Source organism: Sus scrofa, chromosome 13, assembly GCF_000003025.6.
Source record: "Sus scrofa isolate TJ Tabasco breed Duroc chromosome 13, Sscrofa11.1, whole genome shotgun sequence".
NCBI lineage: Eukaryota > Metazoa > Chordata > Mammalia > Artiodactyla > Suidae > Sus > Sus scrofa.
Window position 1 is genome coordinate 137,881,377 of NC_010455.5, and position 14,684 is coordinate 137,896,060.

Consider the following 14,684-nt stretch of genomic DNA (forward strand, 5'->3'; position numbering starts at 1 on the left):
ACTTCCATGTGCTGCAGGTGGGGCCTTAAAAAGACAAAAAAAAAAAAAATTCTCATTATTGATATCCTTATGTACCAAGGATCTCAAATTGGTTTCTAATACATTCAGTGTCTGCTGGGACAAATTCTTCTCATGACACCTTTTGAATCTGTAATATTCTTTGATGTTCTTGACCCTTTGTTTCTCCACATAAAATTAAAGTCACATTAATTCTATTAAGCATCTTATTTATAATCAGTGGCTGATCACCTGAATCCAATATTAGCCCATGCTGAGTTGGGGCTGAGTTGCAGCCTTGGTAAGGCTCAGGCTACCTCAGTTTTACTCCTGTCTCTTCAGGATTTTCGATAGAAACGTCCCTGGTGAGTCCAGAGTTTTAATCTTTGTTTCACAAGATTTCAGAAGGCTCTGCTCTGCTTTAAAAAGGCTTTCTGCTTTTGTCTTTTGAACCCTTGAGTCATGGATCCTCAGAATTTAATTGATGTTCTGTTCTATAGCTCTCCTCCTATAACTCTGCTGCTATGTCTCCCAGCAGTGGTCTTCCATGGGTCCGAGGCCTGGGATTATCTGCCTTAGCCTCATGCCCAGAATCAACATGAAACTCCTGGATGAAGCAGCTGCAGAATTCAGCCCTCCTTCTCCACGTTTCTCCCTTTCTGGTGTCTCAGCTCCTCCATTTCTCATTGATTCGGTAGCTCTCCTCTGCCTTAAAGATGGATGATTTCTCTAGTTTGTTTCAATTTCTGGTTGTTTTAGGTACAAATGCTTTATCCCTGGCTAATTCATTTCACTTGGAAACAGGTTCATTTCACCTGAAACATTTTTATTTTATCTTCTTACATTTTAAACAAAAAGTGTTTTAAATTGAGATATAATTGAGTAATTGCATAAGTTTAGAGTATACAATGTGTTGCATTGATACATTTATATACTGTATACATTGCATATTGTGTATATATATAAACACACTGCTACATGTCTATTACATATAATTGTATATACACTGATGTTACTTTAGCTAACATGTTTATAATTATTTCTGTTCAACATATTCCCATTGGGGAGGAAAAATCTCTTTCATTACCCATCTTAGGTTCTCTGCTTGGGGCCCTATAAACTGGACTGATGAAATACAGATTAACAAGAGCAAAGCAAACAGAAGTTTATTAACCTACATGTGTAACACATGGGAGTACTCAGAGATGAGAAACTCAAAGGCTTGGTTAGAACTTGAGTTTATATTGAGTCTTAGCAAAGGAGCAAGAAATTTTTGGAGGTGTGATGAGGTGAAGGAAAAAGACCTTAAGTATCTTTTCTTTTCTTTTTTTTTTTTTTCCTTTTCTAGGGCCGCTTCCCGCGGCATATGGAGGTTCCCAGGCTAGGGGTCGAATCGGAGCTGTAGCTGTCAGCCCACACCACAGCAACACAGGATCCGAGCCACGTCTGAGACCTACACCACAGCTCACAGCAACGCCAGATCCTTAACCCACTGAGCGAGGCCAGGGATTGTACCTGCAACCTCCTGGTTCCTAGTCAGATTCGTTAACCACTGAGCCACGACGGGAACTCTAAGGACCTTAAGTTTCTATGGGTGGCGAATTGTGGGAAGGCAAATACATGGGAAAATTAATGGTAGACAAAGACTAGTTAGTAAAGTTTGTTGTGTAGATTTTTCCAGTACCACTTCTAGGTTGTTATGGGTCTAAAGTTGTCACCAGCAATTAAGCTTTGTTTTTCCTGGCAGAGAGGGGAGGAGAGACACTTTCAAAATTTACATCCCACTTTTAGGCAAATAAGGAGAAAGGAGGGTGTTTCTTGCATTTGCTCCTTCTTAATTGCCTTCAGCTTAAAATAATTCATATGTCAAAAGGTATATTTGGGGAGTTCCTGTCATGGCGCAGTGGTTAACGAATCTGACTAGGAACCATGAGGTTGCGGGTTCAGTCCCTGCCCTTGCTCAGTGGGTTGAGGATCCGGCGTTGCCATGAGCTGTGGTGTAGATTGCAGATGCGGCTCAGATCTGGCATTGCTGTGGCTCTGGCATAGGCCAGTGGTTACTGCTCCGATTAGACCCTTAGCCTGGGAACCTCCATATGCCTCGGGAGCGGCCCTAGAAAAGGCAAAAAAAAAGCATATTTGGGGTGACATATTCCTCAGAAAAGCCTTCCTCAACATCTCAGACTCACTTAAATCTTCAGTTCAGATGATAGCATCTTATAGAACCCTCTATTTCTCTTTTAGTACTTACTGAAATTTTGATTACTTCTGTAATTTTTATTTAATGGCTCTCTTCCCCACTGGATGACGGGCTCCTTGGGACAGGAACTTTAGTGATACTGTTTACTGCCAGTGCCTGATGTATTGTCAGACGTACAGACAATAACTGTGGAATGAATCAATGAAGATCATTTGTTAAATGAATGAATGATATTTATTTATTTATTTATTTATTTTTGTCTTTTTGCTATTTCTTGGGCCGCTCCCTCGGCATATGGAGGTTCCCAGGCTAGGGGTCGAATCGGAGCTGTAGCCACCGGCCTACGCCAGAGCCACAGCAACGCGGGATCCGAGCTGAGTCTGCAATCTACACCACAGCTCATGGCAACGCCGGATCATTAACCCACTGAGCAAGGGCAGGGACCGAACCCGCAACCTCATGGTTCCTAGTCGGATTCGTTAACCACTGCGCCACGACGGGAACTCCAATGAATGATATTTAGATCATTTTAAAAAATGTTTGTGTTTCAATTTCTTCATGTATTTTTGGATTGTTTCTTCTGTTTTATTGCCTTATACTTTTTTGGTTGTTTTTACTGTTCACACTATTTCCTTTGCCTATATAATTACCGATTGTTAAAGATCTGGTTTTACTGCTTTTTTAAAAATTTTGTTTATTTATTTATTTTGCTTTTTAGGGCCGCACCTGAGGCATATGAAAGTTCCCAGGCTAGGAGTTGAATTTGAGCTACAGCTGCCAGCTCCAGCCCCAGCCATAGCAGCTCAGGATCCAATCCAAGTCTGCAAGCTACACCACAGCTCACAGCAACGCCAGATTCCCTGACCCACTTTAGCGAGGCTAGGAATGGAACCTGCATCCTCATGGACACTAATCAGATTTGTTTCCACTGCACCACAGTGGGAACTCCTAGTTTTACTGCCTTTTGACTTAAAAACATACTTGTATTTCATTGCTGTGCTTTGTTCAGCTTTCTTTGGTTTCTCGTCTTTTTTTTTTTTTAATGGTTGCTCCTGCGGCAATTGGAAGTTCCTAGGCCAGGGATTAAATGCAAGCCTCAGCTGTGACCTATGCTGCAGCTGCAGCAATGCTGGAGCCTTTAAACCACAGCAGGAATTCCCTTCCCTTCTCTTCTCTTATTCCCTTCTTCCTCTTCCCCTTCTTCTTCTTCTCCTCCTCCTCCTTCTCTCTCTCGTGGGCTTTTCATTTGTTGCAAACCCTGAGCCCCAAACCAGTTGGTAATTTGTGATAGGGCAATCCTGACCCCAACCATTGCTGGCAAATACTGCAAAGTCAGGAAATGGGGTGGATGGGATTGTTATTGTGATGGTTAATCTTTTGTGTCAACTTGGCTGAGCCATGGTGCCTGGGTATTTGGTCAAACAGTAATTTGAAGCTTCTGTGAAGGGTGTCTCTTAGATGAAATTAACATTTAAATCAGTAGACTTTGTAAAGTCTAAGTAAAGCAGATTGCCCTCCACTGAAGTGCATGGACCTCATCCAGTCAGTTGAAGGCAGTCATAGAACAAAGACTGACCCTCCCAAAGCAAGAAGAAATTCTGCCAGCATTCTGCTTTTGGACTCAGATTGCAGCTCTTCCCTAATCTGCAGCCTGCCAGCCTATTCCATCAGATTTTGGACTCACCAAGCTTACACAACTATGTGAGTCAAGTCTTTAAATGAAATATCTCTCTTTCTCTCTCTTTCCCCCCCCCCCCCCCCCGCTTTTTAGGTCCACACCTGTGCCATATGGAGGTTCGCAGGCTAGGGGTCAAATCGGAGCTGCAGCTGCTGGACTACACCACAGCCACAGCAATGCAGGATCTGAGTCATGTCTGCAACCTACACTGCAACCTACACTATAACTCCTTGCAATGCTGCATCCTTAACCAACTGGACAAGGCCAGGGATCAAACCCACATCCTCATGGATACTAGTTGGGTTCTTTACTGATGAGCCACAATGGGAACTCCTAATTTCAATATTTCTTAAATGTTCTTTTTAATTTCTTATAATTGTTTCTTTAAGCTTTATACTCCAAGTTGGAGCTTTCCTTGAATGTCTATTAAGCCTTGGTTGCCTGTTCTTAAGAGTCTACAGGGCTACTGGAAGCTCTGAGCTAGTGAAGGGGGGAACTTCGAGTTTCCCTGTATGTGCTATTAGTGATCTGTGTATTGGGGAATGTCTGACATCATTAGCTTTGGGTGAAATTTTCTCTTGACTTGGACAAGTCCAGAGTAGAGATTGCTAATCCCTCTTTGAAGAATAAAGGTCTGACTGCTGCTGTTTGGGGAACTAAATGAGGGTATGGGATTCTGGGAGGCATGGAATCTCAGGATTTAGCATTTAGTATGCATGGCCAATGATCCCCATTTTTTCTACAATACCTAAGACCTCACCTGTGTCTGGTGTCTTGCTCAGAGATGCCCTATTTTACCTCTTGCAGAAAATAGCCTTCAAATGAGGTAAGAGGCAGTCATCCTGGGCAAGGAGAGTGGGGACAGTACCTAGGGATTTAACTTTTTCTTAAATGGCTTTCATCTCATCCTTGTTTTAGCAACCTGTCCTCCTTTGCCGGATCACCCTTAGCTCCAGAGGCACTCATGTTATCAGTTCCTGAGCCTCTTAAGGGAAAAGCAGGTTGGTTCTTGGCTTTCTTTCCACTTTCTAGCTTAAGGTTGAGCTATCTGGAGTCAGTTTCTAAAGTGTTTTTGCTACCATCTTCTATTCTCCCTGTTCTTAAGCGCTTATATATCCATTTAAATCCCTGTACTGTGGTTTTCCTAAAGCTTGGGGAGGAAGCAAAATTAGATGCATATGTTCAATCAGCCATCTTAACCCTGAGCCACAAGTTTTAAAATGTTAATGTAGTCAAATATATTTATCTTTGCTTCTGTAGTTTGTGCTATTTGTGTCTTGCCTACATGTGTTGCATCATGTAGGCATGAATAATTTTTTAACTCAGTTTCCAGCATCTCTCCCCTTCCTGGAGCACAGGGGATGAGACTGAAAGTTCCAAGCTTCTAATCATGGCTTGATCTCTCTGGTGGCCAGTCCCCCCATCCAGAAACCCACAAGAGTCACCTCATTAGAACAAAAGACACTGCCATGCCCAGGAAATTCCAAGGTATATAAGAACTCTGTGTCAGGAACTGGGCTCAAAGACTAAACTTCAGAATAAAAGGTGCTCCTAGAGGAGTTCCTATGGTGGCTCAATGGGTTAAGAACCTGACATAGTGTCTGTGAGTAAACAGCCTTGCTCAATGGGTTACGGATCTGGTGTTGCTGCAAGCTGCAGCACAGGTCACAGATGAGGCTTGAATCTGACATTGCTGTTCCTGTGGCTGTGGCATGGCTGTGGTGTAGGCTGGCAGCTGCAACTCCAATTCAACCCCTAGCCTGGGAACTTTCATATGCCACAGGTGCAGCCCTAAAAAACAAACAAACAAACAAACCAAAAAAAAGTAAAGACACTCCTATCAGAACAAACTTTCTAACAACAAAAAAAAAAAGAAAAAAAGAAAAAAAGCTTCTCTGTAGGCCTTTGTAGCTGATAGTGCAGGATGTTTTTTCTTTCATATTAATTCCAATAAAGGGGCAACAAAAGTGCCTAAGACAAGGAAAATACCAACACAGAATAAACAACATAAAAAGAAGTAAGAGGGTGTCAACCAACCCCCTCCACCATACCTCCAACAACTAGGAAAGCGATGGACTGAAAAGATGTAAAGATAGGGAGTTCCCTTATGGTCTAGTAGTTAGGTCTTGGTGCTTTCACTGCAGAGGCCCAGGTTCAATTCCTGGTCTGGCAACTGAGATCCCACATCAAAACCACTGCTCACGAGGGCCAAAAATTTTAAATTTAACTCCAGACTGCTAGATGGTAAAATTTATAGGTATATAATTATTGATTCATTTATGTTTTATTCCTCAAGAAACCACCACAACTTTATTTTAAATTTTTTCTTTTTGCCTTTTCTAGGGCTGCTCCTGTGACTTATGGAGGTTCCCAGGCTAGGGGTCTAATCAGAGCTGTAGCTGCTCGTCTTCCACAGAGCCACAGCAACACGGGATCCAAGCCACATCTTCGAACTAGACCACAGCTCACGGCAATGCCAGATCCTTAACCCGCTGAGCAAGGCCAGGGATCGAACCCGCAACCTCATGGTTCCTAGTCGGATTTGTTAACCACTGCGCCACGACAGGAACTCCCCCTGTCAACATCTTGACTGCAACTTCTTGAGAGGCCCTAACCCAGAAAAACCCAGCTGAGCCATGCCTGACTTCCTTACCCATAAAGCCACCAAGCTTTGTGGTCATTTGTTAGGTGGCATTAAATAACAATACAACATATTTTTACCTGATTTGTTCTATAACAGACTTGAGGTAAGATTCTTTGATTCAGTCATCTAGCTGACCTCCTGCCAATGTGTTTTGTTTTAGGTTTTTTGGAGGCCATACCGATAGCACGCGGAAGTCCCTGGACCAGGGATTGAACCTGAGCTACAGCAGTGACAAAGTTGAATCCTTAACCACTAGGCCACCAGGGAACTCCCAATGTGTTTCTTAAGGAGGAGAGCTCCTCAGCTGTTACAGATGCACTATAGCAGCCTATTTATTTAATAGTATGGTTAGCTCAACACAGTTTGATATCTTAATGTGTTCCCGTAAGAACAGTGACATGTTGGTTTTAAAGCGGTTCTGCTTATTCTTTTCTGAAGAAAGTAATGTGCTCTTTGTTTTCCTACAGATTTGGTGTCTGTGAGTGGTTGTAGCTGTAATTGTGTCATTTACATTTCTCAGCTTCCACCCATCAGGATGCTCAGAAGAGTGGTGCACTACAAATCCCAATAGGACAGTTTTTAAAGGCTCGTTTCAGCATTTCAGCACCTAACAGAGAGATTTTTATCTATGGAAACAAGCCAAGGGCAAAGACGAAAGCTCTAGAAGTTGTTCTTACAGATAGATTAAAGCTCTATAAATTGTTCTTATAGATGTAAGATGTTTTCTCCATCTCTTTTCTCTTTGAAATGGAGAAAAACCTATCTTTTTGACAGAGTTACAAGGTACTCTGGGTACGCTTGATAATCAGAGAATATCACAAATAGCTTTGGCTGGTTTATATCATCTGTGACCGAGTCATACGTATCTTTGGTATTGTCAGAGTTCTTTGATGGAGGGGTGAGCATTCCTGTTTGTCCATGTGTATAGTCTCCTGTAAGTACTCGCACCACATAAATACGCTTCCTCCCTTTGCTGTCTGGTATGGAGTATTTATCATTAGCAGAATAACTGGCATCAACAGCAAAATAGGTTCCTCTCCCATAGCAGGCAGCTGTCAAGAGAAAGACAAAAGCCTTTGTAAGAACATAACATTCTCACAACATAGAGAACCATGCCCAAACCTGGCAAAAAATTTTCCTCAGTGTGGTTCCTGCCCACCAAAGCCACTTTTCTTCATTTCTTCAATTCACCGCATCTATTCCAATCTTCTTTCTGGTGAAACACAACGAGCTCTCTCCCAATGATGACCACCCAGCTGCCATCTAGGGTTCTACCCTGCTTGGGTGTGAACCCTACTCGAACCACTATTCACCACGTGTTGATCAGCCGGATGATTCACGTCCTTACCATTCTTTCCAGCAAAACTGCGATTAAAGCCATGCTGATTGATCTGGGGCACTGAGGCTGCGTCTGTCCCATGGAAGAGCAGTTTCTCATTATTCGTATGGCCATTCTTGATGTCCATCTGTTTTTTCTTTACCTGGTAGCTCTGCCAGAGAAATGATTCTGTATCCTCTCAATCTGCAAATGACAAAAAAAAAAAAAACATATTGGAGATAACCTTAGAGCTCAGTATATTCGTGGTGGATTTTTTAATAAGCAATATGGAGAAGAAAGAGGAGGAAAAGGAGGGGAAGAAGAGGAAAGGGAGGACTGAGAGAGGAGAAGAAAAATGCACATAAACAGCAAATTCAGAATAGGTAGATTTCTGCCTTTAGAAAAAGGAAAAGCTAAAATATCTAAGGAGTTCCCCGGCGGGCTAGCAGTTAAAGGATCCAGCATTGTCTCTGCTATGGCTTGGAAAGTTCTGTATGCCAGGGGCACAAGCCAAAAAAGAAAAAAAAAAAGGGTATCTATATTTTTTTGGGTTTTTTTTTTTTGGTAAGTTTTTTTTCTGTTATAGCTGATTTATAATGTTCTGTCAATGTTGCCACAGCACAGTGACCCAGTCGTACATATGCTATACTTTGTAATAGTGCTTATTATTATCTATTTTTCATAACAACATAATTTATATAAAAATGCTTACCTACATATATTCCCTGGAATTCCTGAAGATTCAATGGCATTCAAATTCCTACTCAAAAATTTGTAATTATTCAATAATTATTTCCTTAACTCATTTCTATCTCCAAACCTATTTCATCGGCTTTTTCCAATAACAGTTCTTTCTTCATTCTGATTATGGTCACAGATCACCTTGTAATTGCCTAATCTAATAACCATTTCTTTCTAGACCCTCAACAGCATTTCAAATATGAACTATTCCTTCCTTGAAACTTTGTCCTTTTCAAATATTTAAAAAATATTCTTCACCATTGGTTCTTTCTTCTAGAAAATGAATTTCACATATATTCAATAACCATCTATTTAATATCTACTATGAATCAAGCACTGGGTTTGGTCTCTTCCCTCAAGAAAATTTCAGGTTAGTTGGAGAGAAAGACAAAAAATCACTACCCCTCAGAGTGATGATAAGGGATGGGTTAGGAGAATTCATGTGGACAATGAAAGCATGAGAAAGCGATCCAAAAATAATAATAATAATAATAAAAGTTTTAAAAGATAAAGAAAATTGAAAAAAAAAGGGAGGGATCCAGGGAATCTACATCTAGGGAGGGAGGAGAAAATCTGAGAAAATGATGTTCTAGAAAAAAGAGAGGTTCAAGAAGCATAGAGTACACCACCACATTCATTGACTATTTACAATAAGCAAAATATGGGAACAACCTAAGTGTCCACTGATGAATGAGTGGAACAAGAAGAGGTGGTATACATAAAATGAAATACTATCCAGTTATTAAAAAGAGTGAGGGAGTTCCCATCGTGGCGCAGTGGTTAATGAATCTGACTAGGAACCATGAGGTTGAGGGTTCGGTCCCTGCCCTTGCTCAGTGGGTTAACGATCCGGCGTTGCCGTGAGCTGTGGTGTAGGTTGCAGATTCGGCTCAGATCCCGTGTTCCTGTGGCTCTGGCGTAGGCCGGTGGCTACAGCTCCGATTCGACCCCTGGCCTGGGAACCTCCATATGCCGCAGGAGCGGCCCAAGAAATAGCAACAACAACAACAACAACAAAGACAAAAAGACCAAAAAAAAAAAAAAAAAAAAAAAGAGTGAAATCTTACTAATTGCAACAACATGGATGAACCCTAAGGGCATTATGCAAAGAGAAATAAGCCAGAGAAAGACAAATACCATATGATCTTATATGTGGAATCTAAAAACAAACAAGCAGACCCCCAACAAACAAACCCCCAAGCTCATAGATACAGAGAATAGATGGGTGAAGTTCAGAGGTGAAAGGGGGGCTGCATGAGTAAAGTGGGTGAAGAGGATCGAAAGGTAAAAACTTGCAGTTATAAATAAGTCATGGAGACGTCAAATACAGCATGGTGACTACAATTAATAATACTCCATTGCATGTTGGAAAGTAGCTAGGAGAGTAGATCTTAAAAGTCCTCATCACAGGGGAGAAATGTTTTTCTAACTCTGTATGGGGACTGATATTAACTAGACTCATTGTGGTGGTCATTTTGCAATGTATACAAATATCACATCATTATCTTATGTACTTGAAACTACTATGTCAATTATATCTCCATTTTTAAAAATAGTTGAAAATAAATAAGTGAGAAGGATGGAGTGGTTACTTACTGCAGATGTTGAGGTGAAGCCAGGTCATTAAGGAGGGAAGATTATTTTGCTGAGTGTGTTGGAGGCCTTAAGGAAAGGGTTGAAGGTGTGAATTGGGAATTACACAAGGGAGTTGATTGGGGGAAGCAACAAAGGATTCCTGAAACTTGTGAGGTCCAGGGGAGGCTGGGGAGCAAGACTTAGCAATGACTTTATCTAGGAGCAGGAGGAGAGAGGGTAGGTTATGGAATAACCCAAAGTTTGGGTGTTTCAAAATGGGTGTGTCAAAAGGGCAAGAGCCAAGGAAGTTGCACATATTGGGTAAACACAAAGAGAGGTTCTTGCATTTCCAACAGCTTTAACATCATGAAGCATCTCCTCTTTTAAATTTTGTCACTTCGGTAGATCTCTCTTCTGATTCTCCTTCTTTCTCAGGAATTAAGTTCATTCATTCAATTAAATCTTTTTGCACTAGGAATTGTATCCTACAGATGCTAGGCACTGTGATACATGCTGGCAATGCAGAGATGAATAAGATGTGACTCCCACCTTAAGAAGCCCACTGTTTAATCAGAGAGTCAGGCAGGTGAAATGTTATCAACGCTCAATTTTGTAAATGCTATAATGTAATTAAGAACAGTTTTAATGGAAGCAGTAGCAGGATTTTATTTTTATTCATTTATATTTTAGCAGCTAGATTTTAAATTACTAGGATTTCACACTCTGCATGGATATATATGGCATGATAATGACCTTCTTCTAAACTCCTACACCTCACCGGCTAATCTTTTTAGGCAGCGTAGTGGACATTATAGGAATCTCTGAACATCCGTTCCACTTTGTTCCCGTTGTAGAGAAACTCCTGTTTGGGGTAAAATTATAGTTCTAGAGTGGAGCCTAATTGGGTTAAACCAAATCATGGTAATCTCAAGATAGAATCACACAAGGATGGGATCCAGTCGCCCAGGTCCAGGCCGATTGGCATATGGCACTCCTCTGACACAGACTTCTTGGAGAGGTCCCCTCAACACAAAACACTGGACTCTGACCCAGTGATTATGGGGCAGGACACAGTGTCTCTTTTGAGGGATATGATGGAGGAGGCAGAGATTACCTGACTGCCACCAGCAGCCATCCTATAATCATGAAGGGAGTTCAGCCTTCAGATGAAGCTGACACTGTGGACAGCAAAGTCAGAGAAACCAGATCGATGGCATCATAAAGCCACTGGATCAAACTGCTCCACAAATCATTCTACTTCTGGATTTTCCATTAATTTCCAACACATTTCTTCTAGTTTAATCAGTTCGAGTGAGTTTGCGATTGTAAGTAAAAAAGTGTCCAAATATATGCATATGACATTTAGCAATTTCTTTCATAACTGCTAATGAATGAACTGTGAGATTTGCTGTCTATGGAGCTTGAGTGAATCTAGTTAAAATAAGTGTAATGAGGCTTAAGGAAGAGGCAGAGCTGTGAAAAAGATAGTTTTCGTGTCAGTTCTTCATTATTTATAAGAAATAAGTTTTAAACTCAATATTACCTTTCTTATTTTGAAGGAATGCGAGATCTGAGAGAACTTGTCTTTCACAGCAGTATATTCTGACTGTCCACGATGTAGCGGGATCACACAGAACAGCTGCTGATTCATGTCAGTCCAGTGATCAGGAATTTCACCTGGAAAGTCAGCATTTGGTGAAAACAATATCCATTTCTAGGGACCTCTGAAAATCAGGACACTTACGCTGCTTCTCACTCATCTAATCCTGGTCTTTATTTAAAAAAGAAAAAAAGCTATATATCTCACAGTTGCCTCTGATTATCTTCAAATTGGCAAACACAGCTGAAGTAGATAGTTCTGACACTAATATAACAAAGAGGTCCTTCATGACTTACTATGGGGTTACATCCTAATATATCCATCATGAGTTGAAGAGAGCATCAGTTGAAAATGCATTTAATACACCTAACCCACCGAACATCATAGCTTAACCTCGCCTTCCTTCAATATACTCAGAACATTTGCACTAGCCTACAGTTGGGGCAAATCATCTAGCACGAAACCTATTTTATAATAAAGCATTGACTGTCTTGTGTAATTTATTGAATACTGTGCTGAAAGTGAAAAACAGTGGATCTCTGGGCACAGAATGTTTGTGAGTTGCCTACCCTTGTGATCGTGTATGCTGCCCAGCATCACGAGAGACAATGTACTGCGTATTGCTAGTTGGAGGAAGGATCACAATCCAAACTTGAAGTGTAGTTTCTACTGAATGCATATCACTTTTGTACCATCATAGAGTAGAAGAATTTCAAGTGGAACCATCGTAAACTAGGAACTGTCTGTCTATTAATGGTCTAGCTAAAATATTTAAACTTTAATTCAGTATATATATTTTTTGTCTTTTGTCTTTTTAGGGCAGCACCTGCGGCATATAGAGGTTCCCAGGCTAGGGGGTTGAGTCAGGGCTGTAGCTGCCGGCCTGCACCACAGCTACAGCAACGCCAGATCTGAGCCGCGTCTGTGACCTACACCACAGCTCACGGCAATGCCGGATCCTCAACCCACTGAGCAAGGCCAGGGACCGAACCTGCAACCTCATGGTTCTTGGTCGGATTCATTTTCACTGTGCCAGGACAGGAACCCCTAATTCACTATATTTTGAAACTATAAATTTTGCAGAAAATTCTATGGAATTAATTCCATAAAAGCTGCTATATAAACATGAAAGCCAATTTGTTGATGTTTTCACCTTTATCAGTTTTATTTAGTGTGGCTCTCATTCTTCTTCTGAAACATGACTACCTACCAAAGATATTGAAAGCATATGGATCTGTATCCCATCTTCTTTGCCAAGTAGAGAAAGCACCATATAAAGAAAATAGTGGAAGTACTAAGTGAATACTTTCATATAAGGTGAAGGTGCTTTCCAATGGCTTTCAAAAACTTGTCACATTTTGAGCTCATCAACTTGCTGAGAGGGCATGGCTAGTAGAAATATGGCCAGGTTCTCTGAGAAAGGAAAATGCCACACCACCAAAGATCAAAGCCAAAACATATATCCTTAAAGCAAAGCCACAATTTACTTGCCTTTAGTGAAAAGTATACCAGGCCTGGGAGAGGGATTAAGAGCATTCCCTTCCTGTTTAGCAGGGCCATCGGGAAATGAAGTTCTGGTGACAAAGGGAAGCATCTAACTCTAATCTGGAAGCTCTTTCAAATTCCATTTTATTTCATTTATTTTATTTGGCCACACCTGAGACAAGGGGAAGTTCCCAGACCAGAGACTGAACCCACACCGTAGAAGTGACCTGTGCTGCTGCAGCAACAAGGCCAGATCTTTAACCCACTGCACCACAAGGGAATGCCTCAATTTCCACTTTACAGGAGTTTTTCTGGAGAGATTTTCCATCAACAGAGTGTGTAGTTTCTGCAAATTAAGTCCTTTCCTTTCTCCCACTTTCCACCCCTGCCTAGATGAACATCTTTTGGCCTCATCACTTCGAGTCCAAGGCCCTAGAGCCCTCTTGGACATGCTACCTTCTTTTCTCTGAATGCTCCAGGCAAGACAAGGAAGTAAGTGAACCTTTCCTTCAGGCTCCCTTTTCCTTCATGTCATGAGGCTGCAGAGCAGAAAATACCAGCACTCAGAATCAGAAGACCTGCTCAGCATCCGTCTCCACCTGTGTCCAGCCACATGACACTGAACAAGTAATACCACTTCTAGGTGAGCCTTCATTTTCTCATCTATAACATGAAAATGATAAGATCGGCTCCATTCATCACCTCCTGGGGTCGTTACAAGTTTAAAATATAACAAGGGGTGTGAAAGTATTTTAGGGGATGCCAGGTTCTTTAGAAATTAGAAATTAGGTTCTTCTTTTTTTTTTTTTTTTTTGTGACCATATCCATGTCATGTGGAAGTTTGGGCCAGGGATCAAATCCCCACCACAGCTATAACCAGAGCCACAGCAGTGACAATGCCAGATCCTTAACCCCCTGAGCCACCAGGGAACTCCCTAAACATATGGTTATTCTTCTTCTTCTTTTTTTTTTTTTTTTTTTTTTTTAGTTTGTAAGGCATTTTATTCAGGATAAGCATTTTTGTTGGACAATAACCCATTTTAAAAATAGATCATGGAGTTCCTGTTGTGGCTCAGCAGGTTAAGAACCCAACTGGTTAGATGCCTGGCCTCACTCACTGGGTTAAGGCATTGCTATGAGATTCAGTGTAGGTTGCAGATGCAGCTCTGATTTGTGGTGTAGGCCTGTAGCTCTAACTCGACCCCTAGCACGGGAACTTCCATATGCCTCAGGTATGGCCCTAAAAAGAAAAAAAAAAAATAGATCACATGTGAATGGATATGTATATACAATATATCACTTCGCTGTAAACCTGAAACACAATGCTGTACATCAACTATCCTCCAATATTAAGTTAAATTAAAAATAGATCACATGTAATGCCATATGGAATTAAATGGAGGTTGTCTAAATTGGGTTAACTCATGGGTTCTGATGCAACAGACA

At 41.2% G+C, this 14,684-nt stretch overlaps 1 protein-coding gene across 1 annotated transcript in view; it reads right to left on the reverse strand.

Moving 5' to 3' along the window:
* Positions 803-14,684, reverse strand: part of LOC100520273 (poly [ADP-ribose] polymerase 15) — a gene marked incomplete at its 5' end in the record, with an annotated part of 54,211 nt that continues 40,329 nt past the window's right edge. Inside the window, 4 exon segments of the mRNA XM_021069823.1 lie at positions 803-7,571; positions 7,868-8,023; positions 8,026-8,041; positions 11,697-11,830. Coding sequence (XP_020925482.1) covers positions 7,279-7,571; positions 7,868-8,023; positions 8,026-8,041; positions 11,697-11,830 — 599 coding nt within the window.